We start from the raw sequence: 21,965 nt of genomic DNA on the forward strand, positions 1-21,965 counted from the left end.
TCCACAATCGGCTTCGTTTTGTTGACGTTTTTGTCGCGTTGTGAGGCAGCGGCTAGGGAGTATTGTTGTTGTCACCAAGTACTTGCTCACAGTTCCTTTAGAGAAGGTGGAGCACATACAGAGTGCCATGGAAGTCTTCTCTGCAATGCAACGTGTGTGCTCTCCGGTCACTAAACTGGTTGGGCCTGTTTTGACGTCAGGATTTGTTCTGAGCCTGTTTCAACTTGTCAGTGATTCTCCCCATTTTTTTGTTAATTTACAAATTAAACAAAAACATAGTAATGTAAAACAGACACCATTGTTGTTATGGTGTGAATCAGTGTTTGACGCTGAATTGCAAAGGCGTCTAGTCTAATACAGGGTGATGATCCAGATTGCGGTCAGTTTCGCAAACATCGCAATTGTCTGTCTTTCCCCTGCTGACCTACACACACCACACATCTGACTACTGCACTGATAGACAGACAGACACACACTGAACTTTCCATGGCAACACCTCAAGGACATCTCCCCCTCTCTCTGTGTGTCTCTGCGCTCATCTCTTTTTAAATCCACTAGTAAGGTTTTAGCCTTCAATGTGAAGTGAGAAGTATTGCTTAGGTTATACTAGTGATACATAACCCTTCTTGATGAGGACCGTGAGTTGGATCAGTTCCTCTTTGGGATAATGCAGCTGCTGTTGCTTCTTGATTTTAGTTGCCGAGCCACAGAATCTTAGCTTTCATTTAGTTCTTTGTTACTGTTCAAATGTTGACGATGGGAACTTTCTGATGCCAGGATAAGTAGAATTGGCACTTTGTTTCTAGTTTCTTCGTTGAAGTCACTGGCTTTTCCTTTGTAGCTTTTTACAAGTCCACTGTCATTACTTTCACCTCGTATGGTAAGACTGGAGTCTGGAAGTGGCTATAGTTACTGCCTTGTACTTCAGTGTTCAGTCTCTTCCTGAAATCATCCTGAAACCATGATCTCCTAACAATCACCATGTTGTCCTGCAAGTTAGATGACTCACATATACTCTACATTGGATATGTTATTGTACTCCTACATCTCGAGTATTAGTAATCTCATCATATAAATGTAGGTAAGAAATGAACTTATCTCCCTCTTTATGTCTGTCTGCCTCTGTCTACCTAGGGGCAGAACGGGCGGCTTGAGAAGGTCACCTTCCTGGATAACAAAGAGAAGATGGCATCGAAGAAGAAGACTGGAGTGATAGTGGGACTCCTCATCGCTCTGCTTGCCTTGGCAGCTGTGACAGGAATCCTCATCTGGCTCTTTGTTAGTGAGTACAACTTTACTATGTAGTCTGAGATTAATGCATGTAATAATCATAGACTGTAGGTACTATCACTCAGTCTGACGGAGTGAAAATGCAAAGGATGCCCCAAAGTGGCTCAATGACTCCAACTGTACTAATGTTGCTAATTTCCAACCCTCTGTTTGTCCTGGAGTATTCTGGGAGGTTTGTTTCTTCTAAAGTCTGAACATTGATAGCTGAAATGTAAATAATGGCAAACAGCTTTTTATAATCTACCGGAAAGACTTGGGTTTGAGTTGGCAGCCCTAGCCAACTGCCATGGCCAATCTAAACCTGCCATCTACAGGGAACACCCAGGAGATTTCACATTCACAGGCGCTGCCTGACTGCTTCTTTGAGGGCCTAGACGTTTGATACAAATATCTGAAATAATTAGAAAGTTTGGAAGTTTTAATTTGCCATTGATAACTTGTTTGTTTGACAGGCCTTAATTTGTTTGGTGTTAATAATTCAGGGGAGTAAAGTGGCAAGGTGCAGAGTAGACGGAACACCCTGACAGTCACACACACGCGCACTCTACAGCCTGATCAAAGAGGCTTTTACAGAGAGATAAACAAACTCCTAATTCTCCTAAATCCCTGTTCTCTTTTTATTTGCTCCAGCAGAGAATCATATTAACCATCTCTGGAAGTTTGAGGAGGTCATTGGTGTTGCATGTAGAATGTTTCTAAATGACTTCCTCTTTCTCCCACTCTCTTTTCCTCCGTCAAAGGCAGGGAGTCTGCTGCCACCATAAGTATGAAGCGTGTCCCAGCTCAGCGGGTGTATAGCGGGCACATGAAGCTGGACAATGTGCCCTACAACCAGAATCTGGAGGACCCCACCAGCACAGAGTTCAACAAGCTGGCAGACGACCTGGAAGAGATAGTGAGTTTGACCCCGGTTTAGGCTCAGATGCCATGTCCTGGTGATGTTCTGTTAAAAAACAGTTTGAACAGATTTCGTTTTTCTATGGTGGTCATATGGTGACAGACAAAAGTGATGAGATGACAGACAGACATCCGTCATTTCCAATCAGTTTCTTGCCTGCGTCAAAAGCTGAAATTTGTTGAACTTTTGATGGATAAATTGATGACTGGCCCAATACCCTTCTACCAAGTTAACCTCCACCCACAATACCCTTCTACCAAGTTAACCTCCACCCACAATACCCTTTAAGTCAGGTACGGTATTAAGTCAGGTTTCAGAGTTCAGAACTGACTGAGATTCAGTTTCTCACTCTTGTAAGGTTTGTTGTACCTATCTGCCGCAGCATGTTTTTCCCCTGGTGGAAGGAGGTTGCTAAAGGCATATTTGTGTGGGTGGACTGGAAGAGAGGACATCATCTAATAACTCTGTTATTTCCTCCAACATTTCCTTTCATTGGAGTAATGGAGATGTGTGTATCGCCACTTAGGAACATGACAATGATAAACTGCTATTGCTAAACTCCCGGTCAGTGTGGCGTTGCTTTAGTATGTATGGCTGCATGAGTGACAATGTAAGGTATGTGTGAAAACTGAGGTGGTCTGAATGGAATTCTAGATGACTGTTCACTGAGCATTAATGTGACAACAGAACACACCACCACCATTATTCTCTGCTTGGTACATTCAGTGCATCCTCTGGCCATGTATTGCAGAAGCAGTAGAGCAAAGTGTCATTATATGTTGGTGATTGGGTCTACAGTATATACAAATGAACTAACAAAGCCAATCAGAAACCAACGCACTATTGGCTCCACTGGCAAGACCATTGGCTCCACTGGCTCCACTGGCAATGCACTATTGGCTCCACTGGCAAGACTTAAGAATACACAGTAGAGGTCGACCGATTATGATTTTTCAACGCCGATGCCGATTATTGGAGGACCAAAAAAAGCCGATACCGATTAATCTGCCGACTTCTTTTGACTTAATTAAAAATATTATAATACATTTTTTTAAATGATTTTGTATTTTATTTATAATGATAATTACAACAATACTGAATGAACACTTATTTTAACTTAATATAATACATTAACAAAATCAATTTAGCCTCAAATAAATAATGAAACATGTTCAATTTGGTTTAAATAATGCAAAACAAAGTGTTGTAGAAGAAAGTAAAAGTGCAATATGTGCCATGTAAAAAAGCTAAGGTTTAAGTTCTTTGCTCAGAACGAGAACATATGAAAGCTGGTGATTCCTTTTAACATGAGTCTTCAATATTCCCTGGTAAGTTTTAGGTTGGAGTTATTATAGGACTATTTCTCTCTATACGATTTGTATTTCATATACCTTTTGACTATTGGTTGTTCTTATAGGCACTTTAGTATTGCCAGTGTAACAGTATATCTTCCGTCCCTCTCCTCGCTCCTACCTGGGCTTGAACCAGGAACACATCGACAACAGCCACCCTCGAAGCACCGTTACCCATGTAGAGGAAGGGAAACAACTACTCCAAGTCTGAGTGAGTGACGTTTGAAACGCTATTAGCGTGCACCCGCTAACTAGCTAGCCATTTCACATCGGTTACACCAGCCTAATCTTGGGAGTTGACAGGCTTGAAGGGGTGGGTATAATTTGTGGAACATTCCAACAGGAATCTGTTCCAAAAAACGTAAAGTAACGCATACAAAGTAGCAATGCATACAAATTTAGCTAACTAGCTGCCGAATAGGCATCAACTCACCACGTAGCTTATTCTTAATGTTTGTCTATAGGCAACCAGAGTGAGGACAGACATTTTTCGGAATAAACGTGATGAGTGAAAAACGCAATGAAATAGACCACTCACTACCCGGTATCTTATTCTGCCGCTATACAACTTTGTATGCGTTGTTTTTTGGCAACCTTGTTATTTACGAAGTTTTTGGAATAGATTCCTGTTGGAACGTTCCACAAATTATACCCACCCGGTTTGAAGTCATAAACAGCTTGAAACACAGCGAAGAGCTGCTGGCAAAATGCACAAAAGTGCTGTCTGAATGAATGCTTACGAGTTATGTTATGCCAATGTTATGTCATAATTATGTAAAATTCTGGCAAATTAGTTCGCAACGAGCCAGGCGGCCCAAACTGTTGCATATACCCTGACTCTGCGTGCAATGAACGCTAGAGATGTGACACAATTTCATGTTAGCAGGCAATATTAAACTCTCTGGGCAAGGTGGGACGCTTGCCCAGAGCAAAAGCAAGACATTAGATTATGTTAGGAGAGTACCCAGCCAGAAATAATCACACTGCTATTTTCAAAGCAACTAGCATGCATCACAAATACCCAAAACACAGCTAAATGCAGCACTAATCTTTGACAATCTTCATCAGATGACACTCCTAGGACATCATGTTACACAATACATGCATTTTTTGTTCGATAAAGTTCATATTTATATATAAAAACAGCATTTTACATCGGCGCGTGATGTTCAGAAAAGATTTTCCCTCAAATGCTTCCGGTGAATCAGCGCTACAATTTACAAAATTACTATTCGAAAACATTGTTAAAATGTAATATTGTCATTCAAAGAATTATAGATTCACATCTCGTGAATGCAACCGCTTTGCCAGATTTAAAAATAACGTTACTGGGAAATCACACTTTGCAATAAACGACGCGGTATGCTCAGAAAAATAGGCTAGGCGATACATGTTAGCGCCATCGTGGAACCATCAAAAATACTATTGTAAATATTCCCTTACCTTTGATTATCTTCATCAGAAGGCACTTCCAGGAATCCCAGGTCCACAACAAATGTAGTTTTGTTCGAAAAAGTTAATAATTTATGTCCCAATAGTTCCTTCTTGTTAGCGCGTTCCGAAGGCTACTCAAAATGTACCGTAGCGCGTGGGACTTGTCGTCACGAATGTGCAAAAAATATATATTTAAGTTCGTTCAAACGTTGTATAACATAAATCTTTAGGGCCTTTTTCAACCAGAGCTTCAATAATATTCAAGGCGGACGATTGCATTGTCTTACTAAACATTTCGAAAGGGGAGGGTAGCCATGGGCTGCCGCGTCATAGTAGTAAATGGCCCTCCCCCTGTGACCAAGTTCCAAAGCCTCTCTTTCGGTTAGTTTGTACCATAGAAGACTCAAACCACTTTGTAAAGACTGTCGACATCTAGTGGAAGCCTTAGGAAGTGCTAAATGATTAATAAGCCCCTGTGTGTTTCAATGGCAAAGGTTTGAAGTTATTCCACACATCAGATTTCCATTTCCTGTTAGGATTTGTCTCAGGGTTTTGACTGCCATATGAGTTCTGTTATACTCACAGACATCATTCAAACAGTTTTAGAAACTTTAGTGTTTTCTATCCAAATCTACTAATTATATGCATATTCTAGTTACTGGGCAGGAGTAGTAACCAGATTCAATCGGGTACGTTTTTTATCCGGCCGTGCAAATACTGCCCCCTATCCCCAACAGGTTAACTAAATATGCAGGTTTAAAAATATATACTTGTTTATAGATTTTTAAGAAAGGCATTGATGTTTATGGTTAGGTACATTGTGGCAACGACAGTGCTTTTTTCGCAAATGCGCTTGTTAAATCAACACCCGTTTGGCGAAATAGGCTGTGATTCAATGATAAATTAACAGGCACCGCATCGATTACATGCAACGCAGGACACGTTAGATAAACTAGTAATATCATCAACCATGTGTAGTTAACTAGTTAACTAGTTTTTTATAAGATAAATTGAATGCTAGCTAGCAACTTACCTTGGCTTCTTGCTGCCCTCGCATAACAGGTAGTCAGCCTGCCATGCATGCTCCTCGTGCGTTGGATTGGATTAGTAATCGGAAGGTTACAAAAACGAATCCCCCCTGAACAAGGCAGTTAACCCCCGTTCCTAGGCCGTCATTGAAAATAAGAATTTGTTCTTAATCTGACTTGCCTAGTTAAATAAACTTGTTAAAAAAAAAAATGTCCCCAATTAATTTTTTTATTTTTTTTAATCGCCAAATCGGTGGCCAAAAATACCGATTACCGAGTGTTATGAAAACTTGAAATCGGCCCTAATTAATCGGCCATTCCAATTAATTGGTTGACCCCTAATACACAGAGTTCTTTTTGTTGAGGGAACAATGCACCTCTCTGTGTGTTGGTGCTGTGTGGTTGACTTGGTAGTCTGCTGTTGCCTGCTGTAGAATATGGCATTTGTGCTTAGAAACAGATTTAAATAAGGCAATCTACACTTAGGTTGTCACCAAAAATCCTAGAGGCTTGATATTCCTTTTTTTAAGCTGAGAATCACTAACTTTTATGCTTTAGGGATATATTGAAATTATTTCAGAGGCAAGCAGGCCTTGAGGGTAGTTGTACATTTTCTGTAGTCCTTGAAATCCCAGCTGATGACCACTGATACACTTTGTCTCTCGTTTGAGCTCTGAAAACTGCAATGGGATCACATTCTACACTTCTGGGTTTAACTTCAGTGGATCACTCATTTTGCTCTCCTCTAAAATTGTTAATGGTCTTTCTCCATTATGGTCCATTGAAAAGTCTCCAGCTCATTTCTCGGTTCTCAGTATGGTCTTATCAGAGTTGATACAGATGAAGATCGTTTGCTACTCTCTTCAGTCTGTTTCAGGGAGCTGAGGTGAGTTTAGCTACACTGTCTTTATAATGTACCTTTTGGATTTAACATTTACCAGCCTGATAATTGCATGTTCGCTACATGCGTTCTTATTTACAGTCTGAACTGGAGTTTAACACACACTGAATAGACAGCATGATTAGTAACAGCACATGCTAGCATTAGATATCCAGTTTCTTTCTACATTTTTTCACATATCTGTAGCTGAAAGCACTCGTCCTCCATGGGATCTCCAATGGAAACCCTGTTATTCATGGCGTGCAGGCAGTTGGAATGCAAGCATACCCACTTGTTCTCAGGGGCCTTATTGCAGCCTCAGACAAACTTTTCTTGGTATCTAACTGACCAATACCTGGAGCACTCCCAACACCATGTTAACCTTGATCAATTAGCCTTATATGGAGGATTCAGCTGAACTCTGAGGTCACGGCTCCCTATCTTCGCCATGGTAACAGCAAATGGGTCGTCAGGTAACCTAGTGAATGATAATTTTTATGTTTGGCTTTTTTCACCAGCTTAAGATCAACTACAAACAAGTTGAGTTCCTCTCCAAGTACTACACCACATCTGTGGTGACCGCCTTCAGGTAGGAGAGCATTCTGGGATGTGGAGTTTCTGCATGTTGGTAATGTACAGTTGGCTATAAAGCTAGTCATGTAATCACTTTTTTTAATTACATAATATGAATCTTTGAAAATGCTTATTGGATAAGTGTAGTTTGGACAATGGAACATCCAATGCAGCAACTCAAAACACCAGCTGTACCTGAGGAGAGGTTTGGTAAAACCTGCACAATAGAGACGTTGAAGTACATGACTGTGAGTGATCAATGAAGGCCTCAGTCAGCATAGTTTGGTCTTCTTCCTTCAAGTCCCTCTCTCTCTCCAGTGAGGGGGTGCTGGCCTACTACTGGACCCAGTTTGACATCCCGGCAGCAGACCTGGAGATGCTGCCAGAGTTCTCTGAGGAGCGGGTCCTGGAGGTGCTGTGGAACGGCATCAGGGAGCAGGGCAAACGCTCCGGCCAGAGCCTCCACATCAGCCAAGTCACTGCCTCACGTGAGTTAGTAGTTAGTACAACCCAGTCAAGACCAAACCAGGGGGTGTAGTCTCTGGGGCAGGGGGTGTAGTCTCTGGGGCAGGGGGTGTAGTCTCTGGGGCAGGGGGTGTAGTCTCTGGGGCAGGGGGTGTAGTCTCTGGGGCAGGGGGTGTAGTCTCTGGGGCAGGGGGGTGTAGTCTCTGGGGCAGGGGGTGTAGTCTCTGGGGCAGGGGGTGTAGTCTCTGGGGCAGGGGGTGTAGTCTCTGGGGCAGGGGGTGTAGTCTCTGGGGCAGGGGGGTGTAGTCTCTGGGGCAGGGGGGTGTAGTCTCTGGGGCAGGGGGGTGTAGTCTCTGGGGCAGGGGGGTGTAGTCTCTGGGGCGGGGGGTGTAGTCTCTGGGGCGGGGGTGTAGTCTCTGGGGCAGGGGGTGTAGTCTCTGGGGCAGGGGGTTTAAACTAAGCAAGCAGTGACCAACCCTCCTCCTGGAGAGTTACCCTGAGTCCTGCAAGCTTCCGCTTCAACCCATATCCAACACCTATCATTCTACTAATTGGCTGCTCACCAGGACCTTGATCAGCTGAATGAGGGGCAGGGGCAGTTCTGGGGGGGGGGGCAGTGCCCCTGTGACAACAATTTTGGACCCCCTTTGTGGCCCCCCTAAATGTGGAGTATGAAATCATTTTTACATAACAAATTTTTGCTATTCTTTTTTTACATCCGTTATTAGACCGTGGTAACACGGAACACTAATGATTATGAACATGGTATTTTGCCTGCTAATGCCTACAATGCAGTGAAGAAAACGATGTGACAACAATAACGTCTAACGTCTAATGTAACTGGCCCCTCTAACAGTACAACTGGCCCCAGCTTGGCCCCCCCAGTTGAAATGGTCTAGAACTGGCACTGATGAGGGGTAACAGAGTTGGTCACCAGGACCTTGATCAGCTGAATGAGGGGGTAACAGGGTTGGATCAAAAGCCTGCACACCCAGTAGCTCTCCAGAAGGATGGTTGGTCTCCCCTCAACTAAAGGGTTGTGTTTAATGAAGAGAAATGTATTGTCTGAAGCAAGCCCCGCTCTCTGTCATCTTCCATAAGCATTCATATCTGATCTGATTTCAGCATTAATGGCTGTTCTATGCCAGCTAGATGTCTCTGACATGCCCTAATAAGATAACGTGGAGGTATAAGGGACGCCACTCTGTTTTCTATTGTATCAGAGATTGGACACTTTATGTAGTTTGGTTCTTCTAATGACATTACAGTAGTTGGCCCCTGGACTGCCCTCTAGCTCCCTGCCTGCCTGGCTGTAGCCATTATCATTATTCTAGCTTCTGTCTACTTCACATTGCATTGCAAATAGGTCACCTTATATTACTTTGTGGTTTTGCTCTCTTTAAAATGATTTCTGTTTATATGATTTGATGTGGCTGTCAGACAGTTAGACAGAGATGCATCCCTGGGCTCTGCGGGGCGAGGGAATGTTAGACAACAGTCCAATATTATACGCCCATGCATCACTCTATCAGCTTCTCAGTTTGGTAACACTTTCTTAACCCTCTCCTCCCTCCTTACCTCTCATTTCCCCTTTCCCTCTCCTCCTTCATCTCTCCTTTTCTCTCTTCTCCCTCCCCCTCTTACTCCACCACTCTTCTCTCTCCCTCACCCCCCCTTTCTCTCCAGGCACAGACCCCAGGATGGCCAGGAACCCCAGAGCCGGTGAGTAAACCCACTGTCTCCCGTTTCCATCACATTTCGCTGTAATTTTCCACCCGCTAGATGTTCACCCCGCTGCTGCCAGTCTGTGAGAATGCCTGCCCCGCTTGATACATAATACTGCTGCTGCTCCATTCATGAAGAGATTGAGAGCCCTGGCTATATAGTACATGAGTGGACTACTGAATAAAAATGGATGTTGGCATATTTCACTCTCCTTTTTTTTACCGTCTGTGTTGATGCGTAATCCTCAAATGATTTTGCGCATGTTACATTTCATTTCAGAGGAGAGTTGATAGTTGACATTGCATCAACAGATGACACTGGATGATGAACAGTGTAGTAGATATGGTATAAGATGTGTACTTTTCTCCGCACCATGATATGACATTTTGATTGATGTCATACAACACAGCTCTAATCTTTTTTTCCTACTATGTTATCTGCCTTGGCATTTGCACTTTTGGGACTAGCGAGTCTAAGTTTTTCCTTAGCATGTGAGCTGACCAGGGAAAACCCACAGCCTTGTTGGGCTACTGTACTTATGTCTGTACATCTACTAATGTCATCTGTTATGCTGCTCATTTCCTGCCCATCAGATTTCGAGTGTTTCTTCCGGTTGGAGGCTGGCACTTTAATTCAGAGCTTCCAGTCTCCAGGCTTTCCAGATCAGTACCCGGCCCAGTCCCGCTGCCAGTGGCAGATCAGAGCCCCGGAACAGAACGCCATCTCAGTCCGCTTCGCCCACTTCCACATAGAGGATGACTGCTCTGACGATTTTGTGTCCATCTACGACTCCCTCAGCCCGGATGAATCCCAGGCCATCACTCAGTGAGTGCTCTCACAACCACTACTGGTGATGATGATGATAGATAAATAATATGAATAATGCATAGATTCTTATTAGTGCTTTTCATGGACCCAAAGACTCTTGTACAGGATGGTAATGAGAGAGGCTGAATCAGGCCAGTGTTTGTCATAATGCCACTATTCTCAACAGCCCAAGGAAATCCGTGACAAACTCCATCTTAATATCAGCAGTGATACACAGACAAGTGAATTCAATTGTAAGATTGCACATTTGTGTGAGACATATTGGCTTTGTTCAATCGAAGGTGGTTTCCTGGTGTCTAGGCTAAGTGTAATTGATAGGTTGTTGTGCTGTGAGAATGTGGGTTTGTTTCCAATCGATAAAGCTATGTTAACAAAGGAAGCAGAAAGTCAACTTCAAACTTGCTTTCTTTCAGCACAATAAATAATATATTCTTCGTCCTACCAAGAAACATACACTGAGTATACAAAACATTAGGAACACCTGCTCTTTCCATGACAGACTGACCAGGTGAAACCTATGATCACTTATTCATGTCACCTGTTATCTACTCCAATCAGTGTAGATGAAGGGAGGAAACAGGTTAATGATTTTTAAGCCAAGTGAAACATGGATTGTGTGTGTGAATGGACAAGACAAAAAATGTAAGTGCTTTAGAACGGGGTATTGTAGTTGGTGCCAGGCGCACCGGGTTTGACTGTGTCAAGAACTGCAACGCTGCTGGGTTTTTCACGTTCAACAGTTTCCTGTGTGTATCAAGAATGGCCCACCATCCAAAGAACATCCAGTCAACTTGATGCAACTGTGGGAAGCATTGGAGTCAACATGGCCCGACATCTCAGGGCAAAAGTGGGTGGTAAAACTCAATATTAGGAAGGTGTTCATAATGTTTTGTACACTGTGTATCCCACTCGTTTACAACCTTTTATTAATTAGGGTCCAACCAAGACATGCATACTACCAGTACCAACATATGTTTACTTAATGAGGAAAGAAAGTACAAGTGTGTCATGTAGTTTTCCAGAATTCCCAAGAGGGACCGGAACATCACTTTCCCCAGTGGGGATTGAAAGACATGGGAGAAAACGGTCGTTTTGAAGTGTAGCGAATGCTGTGGACTTCATTCCCGTCACATCATTGGTGATTTTAGTCACTTGTTGGGATCCTGGTGCATTTAGCCCAGCACGTTGTCTTTCATTGTTAACATTGGGGACCTTCAGTGAGATTGAGTTGGCTCAGAAGGACCTCTCTTTTCCAATCTACCAGGGGTGGTTGGTTGTCTGTGGACTGTTTTTGCATCTCTCTCTCTCTCTTTCTCCCCCCCTCCACTGTGGCAACCTGAGTGCAAATCAGTGGGGGCTACACTGCAGGCAATTTCAAGTTCCAAACCCTTCGCCAAACAAATGCGGGTAGCCAGGCGCTGCATAAGATTTTATATTGCTGCTCAGCCTATCAGATTTATCCAAGGTGACACCAGGTTTATGAGGGCCTTAATACAATAGTTTCTAATGGCATTACCCTGCTGCAGGTAGGGCTGCTCTTGCAACGTCATTCACACTTCTGTGGCTCCGGCCGCCGGCCCACGATGCAGGAACGTTTAGCTAAAATACCTGTTTGACTTTGAAATGCCGTGTGTGTCTGAGCGTGCAGGGCTATTTTTCTTCCCTTGAATAGTTGATTTAATGCTCTGATGTGTCGGTGCTCATCAGTTATTTAGACATTTCAAATGTATTTAATGGGCTTCTTTGGGTTTCTGATTCATGTGTTTTTATTAAAAGTGTACTATGTCACTCTAACAACACAGTGTAGATGGTATACTGATGGTTTATGCCTTTCATGCCTGCACCACATTCTGTCAGTGAAGTCCCACACCTTGATCAGTGTTGCCCAGCCCTGTCATTGGCTGACGTCTCCATTTCCTGTATGAATCTCCTCCTACAGCAAGTGTGGTCAGAGGCCTCCCAGCAATCCCCTGGAGGTGGTGTCATCCAGTAACATCATGCTCATCAACCTCGTCACCGACAGTGCTGTCCAGAGGCCCGGCTTCAATGCAGAGTACTCAATCATCCCCCTAACAACATGTAAGCTAACATCAGACAGTCATCCCCTTGCCAAGATGTACAACTACAATTTTTTTTTAATGTATTTTACCTTTATTTAACTAGGCAAGTCAGTTAAGAACAAGTTCTTATTCTCAATGACTGCCTAGGAACAGTGTTCAGGGGCAGAACGATTCGAACTTGCAACCTTTCGGTTACTAGCCCAACGCACTAACCACTCGGCTACCCTGCCGCCCCAATGCCAGTCAAACAGTCCATATTTCACTAAGTTAACATGGTGAACACTCTAATGACCCAACTGTTGCCATTTTAGCCAAAAGTTGTGGAGGAGTCCTGAGTGATGCTCAGGGGAACTTCAGCTCTCCCCATTACCCCAGCTTCTATCCCCCAGCCCTGGACTGCAAGTGGACCATCGAGGTAGGTGGTCCTGCACCATAGCCCCCTCTGTTACCCCCCTCTCTGCTACCTCTCTATTTACCCCCTCGCTCTCTGGTCCTTCTCTCTAGTCCTCTCTTTCCTGCACCATCCATAGCTCTGTATGAGGGGAATGCTGAGGCTGCAGAATGTCAGCCAGGCTGTTCAGTACCTCTTCCATCTTCATCTGTCCTATTGCTGCAGCAGCAGCCCTTAAGGTTGTGCGTCTGGGGGGAGGATGTGGGCTAGGTGTTCTCCCACAGTTACTGTAGGTTAAGTTCCAATTCCCTACACCTCCCACTTGGTCCCGTTCCCCTTGTGGATTTCAAATCATTGAATTGGTGTAAGCAGGCTCGAGGGACTTCCCACCATATTTCCTGCACCATTTATTTAAAATCTATGAGGAGGAAGGAACAAGTGCATACCTCTAAGGAGCAGGGCGGAGTGGTGGCATTTTCCAACTCTTAAGACTCACATGACCACAACCCTGTCTCTCAGGTCCCTGCAGGGAAGCAGGTACGTGTCAAGTTCACCATGTTCCGTATGAAGGAGCCGAGAGTGGACGTCAGGGTGTGTCACAAAGACTACATTGAGGTCATGGGCACCAAGTAAGAATTACTCTACTTACTGGAGCTCTATAGAACAATATGACTTTATTGATTATCACAGGATAAAGGAAATGTGTTCTCTGCTTTAAACCATGATATCCCATTGACGTACAATGTCAGTATTTCCACTCAAAGAAACGTTGTGTGCTTTGTGTCAGGTACTGTGGGGAGCTGTCTTCTCTGGCCCTTACCAGTACCACCAGCTCTCTGGTTGTGATGTTCCACTCTGACGAGTCCTTCACAGACAAAGGCTTCCAGGCTCAGTACAATGCATACGATCCTTCCAACCGTGAGTATTTTCTCTCTGGTGTTATATATGACTCTGGATTGTATGAAACGTCCTATGAAGGTGCTACCATTTTATGGTACTGTTTTCAAACCCCTCTTAATCTCCATGGCAACTGATATGGGAGTGGTGGTGCTATTCAAGTGAAAGTTGCTATATGACAGAGTAATCGTCACTATAACAACTGAACTAGTGCCCCAAACCCAGTGGCACGCTGACTGACACTCAGCCAGAGACGGTTCAATGATGGAGGTTTACAGACTGCAGCTCTGACATCACGGGTCCACCAATCACCATGGGAGCGTGTTTATTGTCTGTTTTATCAGTCAGGAGCACTTCTAGTCTCAGTCCCCTCCACTCCCCTCGTCCCCTCCACCCTCTGTAATGCTGCTCTCTGAGTTTGGGCCATAATGGATTTCTAATTGCTTTGGTCAATAGGGATGAGCAGATGGCAACAAGACGGATAGGCCGGATATACACTGATTCCCTCACACTCCTTCTGTCACTCGCTCTCCATCTTTCTCTCTCCTCCCTCGCTCTCATTCGCCTCCTCCCCCCGTCTCCCTCCTTCCTTCTTCATTCCCTCCGTTCTGTTACTGTGTGCAGCTTGCCCCAACCAGTTTGCCTGTGGCTCTGGGTTCTGTATCAAGAAGGAGCTGCATTGTGATGGCTGGAATGACTGTGGGGACATGAGTGATGAAATTAACTGCAGTAAGTAGACCCTGTCCTCGCTTGGCCTCACCCTTACCTCACTCCCCTTCTTCCTTCCCTCCCTCACTCCCCTTCTTCCTTCCCTCCCTCACTTCCCCTCATCCCTCACTTCCCCTCATCCCTCCCTTCCTCACTTCCCCTCATCCCTCCCTTCCTCACTTCCCCTCATCCCTCCCTTCCTCACTTCCCCTCATCCCCCTTACCCTCCCTTCACATATTTCCCACTCCCCTCACATTCCTGTGTGTGTGTGTGCATGTCTGTGTAATAGAACCCTCTGACACTAGACATTTCCTCTTGCTATTTTCAGAATGTGAAAAGGACCAGTTTGCCTGTGACAACGGGATGTGCAAGCCCAAGTACTGGGTGTGCGACCGTGTCAACGACTGCGGTGACGAGAGTGATGAGAAGCACTGCAGTGAGTAGCCTCCTAGTTGGCCAGACCCCTCTATTTATGTAATACCAATCTGCGGGCTATACGGCCCGCTAATGCCATACTAATTGTGCTAACATTAAAGGCGCTAATCGATGGACATTGGCTCCTAGCTCAGCTGTGTGTGGTCATTACTTTATCAGTAATGTGGCTTGTTGGAAGCCTTGCCCAACTTGCTCAGCCTCTGTCAAGACTCTTAAACATGTATAATGCATTCAGCCTTTCAAAGCACAGAGCGGGGGAGGGATGGAGGGAGAACAAGAGTCCAGTCTGGCCACATCAGTAAATCTCTTTCCCGTCCTCCCCCCCCAGGCTGTGCGAAGAATGAGTGGAGGTGTGGTGACGGGACCTGTTTGCCTCAGGATGTGGTGTGTGACACTAAGACGGACTGTGTGGATGGGAGTGACGAGGCTTCCTGTACCGTCAGTAAGTCAACACACACCAGGCTCCTCACTCATTACGTGACAGGACACACCTCTCTTTTGACATACATTAGCTATGTTTATGCTACTGCACACACCTCCTCACATGAAAACCCTGTCACTCCTTTTCAATCTCAGTTTTGTGGATAAAGTGGGATGTTAGACTAGACCGTCTCAATCAATACAGCCAATCAATGTAAACCACAGCACCATCACTGTGTATGGTGCACTGCATTCTAATGCCTGACTGATTGGAGTGTCTTTTTCATCAAACCTGGCCTAACACTGAAATAGGTTTATGAAAAATGGGATAGTTTTTTTTTTTAAATCAGAAATGTGTTTTCTTATGATCTCTTGATGGGTTTTGACTTTTTATTTGTATCTACCTCTCTCTCTGTGCAGCTCCTGGTATCTGCTCTGACATTAGCTTTAAGTGTAAGAACGAGGCGTGTGTGAACAAGGTGAACGCTGAGTGTGACCGGGTCAAAGACTGCACCGACGAATCAGACGAGGAGGGCTGCGGTAAGACAAGACAACCCAGCAGCAAGCTCTTTCATTCCTCCTCTCATTTACGTCTTCACTCGCTTCCTATTCTCTGGGCATCTCTCTCTGTCTTTGTAAAAACATCCATGAGTTGGCATGTAGTTTTAGAACTCCTGTATGATGCAAAAAAGCTCATCATTGTCACTCCTAACAGTGAGCTACAGGACAGCAGAGTAGTGGGGCTGGGATACGTATGACTGGCTGCTTGTCTACAGAGCACCAAACAAGCTGGAGGGCCTCCATCCAGCACTTTTTATTTGATTCTTCTTTGGAGAACTATTGACGTCTGTGTGAATATTTTTGTGTTTTTCCTTTCCTACAAGCCTCGGGGGCTGGCAGTGTTTTTTTTGATAAGCTAATATGTCGGTACCTTATTATAATTCCAATGAGCTGCGCGGTTCAGCTCCAAGGCTGCGGTGTCAAGTTGAAGTTATTTTCTCCTTCTCTTCTCTCTGTTCATTAATGCTCATCTCACTCTTCCTCTCCTCCATTCCGCCATACTTCCCAACAGACTGTGGCGTCCGGCCATACAAGCTTAACCGTATTGTGGGCGGGGAGAATGCGCAGCTGGGGGAGTGGCCCTGGCAGGTGAGCCTGCACTTCCAGACCCATGGGCATGTGTGTGGCGCGTCAATCATCTCCAACCGCTGGCTCCTGTCTGCCGCCCACTGCTTCAAGACCATCAGCCCTGAGTGAGTTCCACATACACAACACTTCTCTCCCTGCTCCTCCTTTCGCCCTTCCTCTCTGCTCCTCCCGCCTCTCTGCAGATTGTCCTTCCTATTGTTTCAAATATCCTCCCTTCATTCCTCCCTCCCGCTTTGCTTTTGTTCTCTATGCCTCTTTTTTGGGTTTGTCTATCCCGTCATGCGTGTGGGTAGTTTATGGCTTCTTTACTCTACTGAAGCTTCTCTCCTTGACTTCTTCTTTCAAGATCTCCAGCCCTGCATGTGTACATGGCACCCCTCACACCTCTTCTGGTTTCTGATTCACAGACAGATCGTCCCATCTCTGCTTCTGAAGCCACTGATATCTCCCTCTACTCTGGTGTCAAACACGTTTTTCTTGTCCTTCTTTCCCAAGCCGGGGGTAGTTTATGGCCACTCTGCAGTCTTTCATCTACTTCACTGAGTTAACTTAGTTTGTTATTATTATTATTATTATTCATTATTCCAGAGAACATCGTTTTAGGGAACCTGTTCATTCATTTAATACTAAGGGCAGGGGCAAAAATCTGATATCAACTTTGGAGGGGACAATTACATGAAATTTTCTCAAGAGCAATTCCTGAGGGGGACACCAAAAGTAGTGCTGTAACACATAGCCTACATTGTAATATGGTAAATGTATATTGAGGAATCAAAGAAATAAGGTGTTTGCCGTACTCCTAACTACCGGTACCCAAAACAACACAACTAATCACAACAGCAATACCATTGCCTTTAACAAATCTTAGTTCAGTCACCAGTTTAAGTTGAGAGTGGGGGTATCCATGGCATTTTCCAATTATGTTCCTATTTTACAAGTCAAAAAATTGAGAACCTTTCATAATGTTGCCAAACAAAGACACAAACTTACCTGAAACTCCCTGTCTCTGCCAGTCTGTCCCTGCATATCTGTCCCCAACTCTGCTGTCTGTGTGCCATCTGTTGCCTGCTCTGCCTAATGACATCATTGTGAAACACATCCATTAGAATTTCATTTCTTTCTTATGAACATTTTATCAAGTAGTCTTTGAGATATTAGGCTCCTAGGGTTCTTACTTTGCGTTTTGGTGTACTGAAAAATACTCTGATGTCCGTCTTTTATTTTTCTGCCATTTTTCTACCTGGCTGGCTGGCTGGCTACACACACAGTGTGTGTAGGTTATTTACAGTAGGAGATGGGCTTCTATCATCTTATCTTCTGTCATTCTATTTGGGCTTCGATCTAAAAGGTAGCTAGCAAATGTGAAATGGATTAAAATGACAAGAGTTGACAGCTGTATGAGTTCACCATTTACACAACATATGCTGCAACCTTTTGTAATTTTAATAGTTTGTTTCATATTGGCTGGCTTCCAACAATAGCTGAATTTGCAAAGCTAGCGAGCACCAATTCCGTTTCAGTGGTGTTTGCTATAATCTTTGCTACCCGGGTTAAATAAAGGTGAAATAAAATAAATAAATAAAAGTTCCCTTGCGACAATTTAGCTTTTGCAACGAGACCATTAAATATATTTAAGACAATGGTAGAAGAGAGTGTAGTTCTGTTCAGTTTGGACTTAAGTTTATCGCTATCCTTATCACAGGGACTTTGAAGCGCTAACTTACATCATCTGCATGCTGATTTTGGAATAAATTGACGATAGCAAAGATTCCATCTTTGACGACGCCACATAAATGGAATAGGTACTAGCTAGCTTAATAGTTAATATTTGCGCGCTAGCTCTGCATATTCAGCTAGTGTGTGTGCGCGATTGACTGGATTAACCTCACGTCAGTTACGTTCATTGAGTGCCTTTCAGACAGTAGACACGACCCCTCTGTTACCTTGCCAACTAAAGAACTGGCAGTGGATCAAACCATTGTGAGGCAAAGGGTGGGGGGGGGTCGCAATCTTTTGAAACTTAAAAACGCTCTATTAAGTGTCTATAATCAGCACAATTGCTTTCATTGTGTATTATTAATATTATTTAAATTACATAGTTATGTTTCAGTGATATATTGGGGGGGACAAATCATATTTTTCCCAGGATGGGGGGGGTCGTGTCCCCCCCCGGGATTTCCGCCTCTGACTAAGGGCTCTTTAATCTGTAAAGCTGAAGAGTTCCAGGTTCCACAATAGAAATGTAAAGGTGTTGAGCCAACATATGCAGCATATATCATTAATGCGTTCTCCACTAAAGTGGGAATATTGCCTTTAAATTTCAATCATGCTGTAAAGCTGAATTTCCTCGATGGGGATTGAACAGAGCCCTAAAAGACGTGAGTATGATGGGTAAACAGTGCTTTACACAACAGGAGATTTTTGATCCACTGCACAAGGACTGAGAAATTACCCCCTGATTATACTGTTTAGAAGAGATGCTTCAGGGCCACATTTGCATCAAAGCAGCTTTATAGTGTATATACTGTGTGTAATTGTCTGGGCTGCCAGTAGGTGGAGCACTAGCCCTGCACTAGAATGTGATCCAGCACTGCTGTGTTGGGATGGATGTGGTCTTTTCCATTTAGAGCCAGCCACTGTAGGGGATGATGTAGCTGTGCACTGCAGCGGTTTCATGAACAGTACAGAGATTTACAGAGCTCTGCTGCTAGCATTGCTTCCTCTCACAATCACACAGTCAGCTTGGAAGAGAAACGGCTTCCTTTCTGTTTACAGACAGCATTCTCTTATTCTGTGGAGAGGCTCTATAGGAGTAGCTCAAGCCCATATCCTACAGCAGCAGTAGGCAATCTTAGACTCAATCTTACATGGCTGATTCAATTAATTGAGTCTTTATTAAAGACTAATTAGTTCATTATTTGAATCAGATGTGTTCCTGCTTTGGCCGCAGAAAAAGCCTGCCCCCACACTGGCCCCTTTCAAATAAGACTGCCAGCCCTTGGCCCTGTAGGCTGGTTAACATACCCACAATCAATTCCATCTACTCCTGAACTTTGAAATTTCACTGTTCACTGTTTTTTTTTACAAAGGCAGGGAGGCCAGCAGAATAACTGAATAATGGTGCCCTCTCTCATCTCCTCTAGAAACCACGTGGCCTCCAACTGGCAGACGTACAGTGGCATGCAGGACCAGTATAAGCAGGATACTGTTCAGAGAAGCTCGGTGAAGACCATTATCACCCACCCAGACTACAACCAGATGACCTATGACTACGACATCGCCCTGCTGGAGCTGAGCCAGCCGCTGGAGTTCACCAACACCATCCACCCCATCTGCCTACCCGCACGCTCCCACCTCTTCCCTGCTGGCATGTCCTGTTGGGTTACAGGCTGGGGCACGCTCCGCGAAGGAGGTGGGGGATCATATAGTTACACTATTGTTCTTATAGACCTAGGTCATATACAATACATATTTTGAATCATTTCAAATGCTGATGAGGCAATTGATTTAGTGCATGGGTTCAAAGTTAACATACATTTACTTCTATTTTATGCTACAGAGCTGGGTCATACTAGGGATGGGCATTCGAAATGTTTTTCCTGTTCGAGTACTCACATTATTTTTTGTACAGGAGTACTCAAATAAAATAAAGTATATTAGAATACACTACAGAAAAATATGCGCATTTATCTATATGCCAACAGTGTGCAAAAATACCTAATTTGCCCCATATAGTCTAGTATATTCAGTGAATAAAAAAACAAGTGCCATTTGAGAATCATTCATTGAAACCATAATGAGCTGCTCGGTTTTGGCGGGTTCACTCACAGCTTCACCTAGCAGTGGCAAAATGTAAAAGATAAGGAAATAATCTTACTGCGTTTTCTAAACGCAGATGTAAAATTATTCTTATAGTCTGATGCCGAGCAGAAATTACTATGTGCTTCAGTTGCGCTTCTTCACTCTGAGAATTCACGAACTGGCATTCTATCAGCAGACAGCACTCTGACTGATTTGTAGCTACTTTTCTCGGTAGCCCTCTTTTCTCTGGTAAAATGCAAGATTTAACTTCAAACAAAACATTAGATTAAGAAATGTAGCTGACTACATTCTTTATATGATAAACACTAGAAATATGATGGCAATGCATAGTTTTTGCAAAAAAATACCTTTCTCATTTAATTGTGTGGCTGCTAGCCAAATAGCATTGCACTTTGGATGTCATCTGATGAAAAGGAAGCTATTTCCTGATGAATGAGTTGCACAAAAGTATTTTCTGTGAAGGATATAGTTGCACAACCCTGATCACTCTATTGAAGAAAAAAAAAAACACTTGACTTTCGACATAAAACACATGTGAAAGGGTTTAAACTTAGCCCAGGTAGTCTACATCTGCGCGCACTCAAGCAATACTGACAAGACGAAGAAATCAGACCTGTTGATATAAAACTGGTAAATATAATTAAATAAACCCCCACTTCATTATCACCGTGTAGTTTGTGAGCTCTCCAAACAATGTCTCCACTACAAGAATGAGAATAGTATGTCATATTAATACATTGAATTAACAGAAATGACTGTAACCAAACATTCTAGATTAATGGGGAAGTGGCAATGATTAATGGTAGCCTACGTTCACTGCTGATGATACTTTGGAGATATAGCGGGGAATTCATAAAGTTTGACAAACAATTCACCCCATGAAAACAATGATTGAGCACGAATTGGCGGGAGAACGTACATGGGAGATGCACACTACCGCCATTCTCAGGTTAAAGATCGATTTTTGACATCCGTTCGATTACTCATGCCCATCCCTAGGTCATACATTTTGAATATGCATGTTGAATACTTTCAAGATAGGTGAGCTATGCTGGATTTGGTATGAAGGGTCATTTAGACCAGCACTACTGTTCTCAGACGGCAGACTTGGGTCAAATACTGTGCATTAGGTCAAGTATTTCCATATGCTCGAGCTGCACTTGATTTCATTTGATAGGAATTGAGCGAAGAGACAGTGGAATAGTCCAAGAAAGTGCCGAATCAACGCACCTCACATACTAACCGTTTGGCATAGTATTTGACTCAGTCAGGTGTGTTATACAACTCCTCTATGATTATATACATCTCTTTCATCCTGGCATGCTTCTTTTCCCTCATCTTGACATTCCTCGTGCTCTCTCTCTCTCTCTCTCTTCATCCCTCTCCTCGTGTCATTCCTCTCTCCTCATCTGTCTCCCATTATGGCGTCTTTCCCTTCATCGCTATGGCATCCTTCTCTTCCCTTCATCCCTCTCTCCTCCTGACGTCCCTCTTCCCTCACATCCTCCCCATTCATTCTCAACCCTCACCTCTCCCGTTCATGACATCCCTCTCTCTCATTTCTCCTGACATCCCTGTCTTCTGTCACCCCGTTCCCATTCCTGCTCCC

General features: G+C 43.9%; 1 protein-coding gene across 2 annotated transcripts in view; it reads left to right on the top strand.

Moving 5' to 3' along the window:
* LOC106577854 (suppressor of tumorigenicity 14 protein homolog) overlaps positions 1–21,965 on the top strand; it is a 39,696-nt gene that overhangs the window by 16,076 nt on the left and 1,655 nt on the right. For both annotated transcript variants that reach the window (XM_014156251.2, XM_014156260.2), the window contains exons 2-17: positions 1,135–1,282; positions 2,031–2,185; positions 7,401–7,471; positions 7,774–7,943; positions 9,607–9,642; positions 10,239–10,470; positions 12,413–12,552; positions 12,845–12,948; positions 13,444–13,553; positions 13,712–13,842; positions 14,446–14,550; positions 14,859–14,966; positions 15,294–15,407; positions 15,806–15,925; positions 16,458–16,638; positions 19,678–19,946. In XM_014156251.2, the coding sequence (XP_014011726.1) occupies positions 1,135–1,282; positions 2,031–2,185; positions 7,401–7,471; positions 7,774–7,943; positions 9,607–9,642; positions 10,239–10,470; positions 12,413–12,552; positions 12,845–12,948; positions 13,444–13,553; positions 13,712–13,842; positions 14,446–14,550; positions 14,859–14,966; positions 15,294–15,407; positions 15,806–15,925; positions 16,458–16,638; positions 19,678–19,946 (2,194 nt within the window). The remainder of the gene's footprint in view (positions 1–1,134; positions 1,283–2,030; positions 2,186–7,400; positions 7,472–7,773; positions 7,944–9,606; positions 9,643–10,238; positions 10,471–12,412; positions 12,553–12,844; positions 12,949–13,443; positions 13,554–13,711; positions 13,843–14,445; positions 14,551–14,858; positions 14,967–15,293; positions 15,408–15,805; positions 15,926–16,457; positions 16,639–19,677; positions 19,947–21,965) is intronic.

The sequence above is a fragment of the Salmo salar genome, chromosome ssa02 (genome assembly GCF_905237065.1).
Source record: "Salmo salar chromosome ssa02, Ssal_v3.1, whole genome shotgun sequence".
Taxonomy (NCBI): Eukaryota; Metazoa; Chordata; class Actinopteri; order Salmoniformes; family Salmonidae; genus Salmo; species Salmo salar.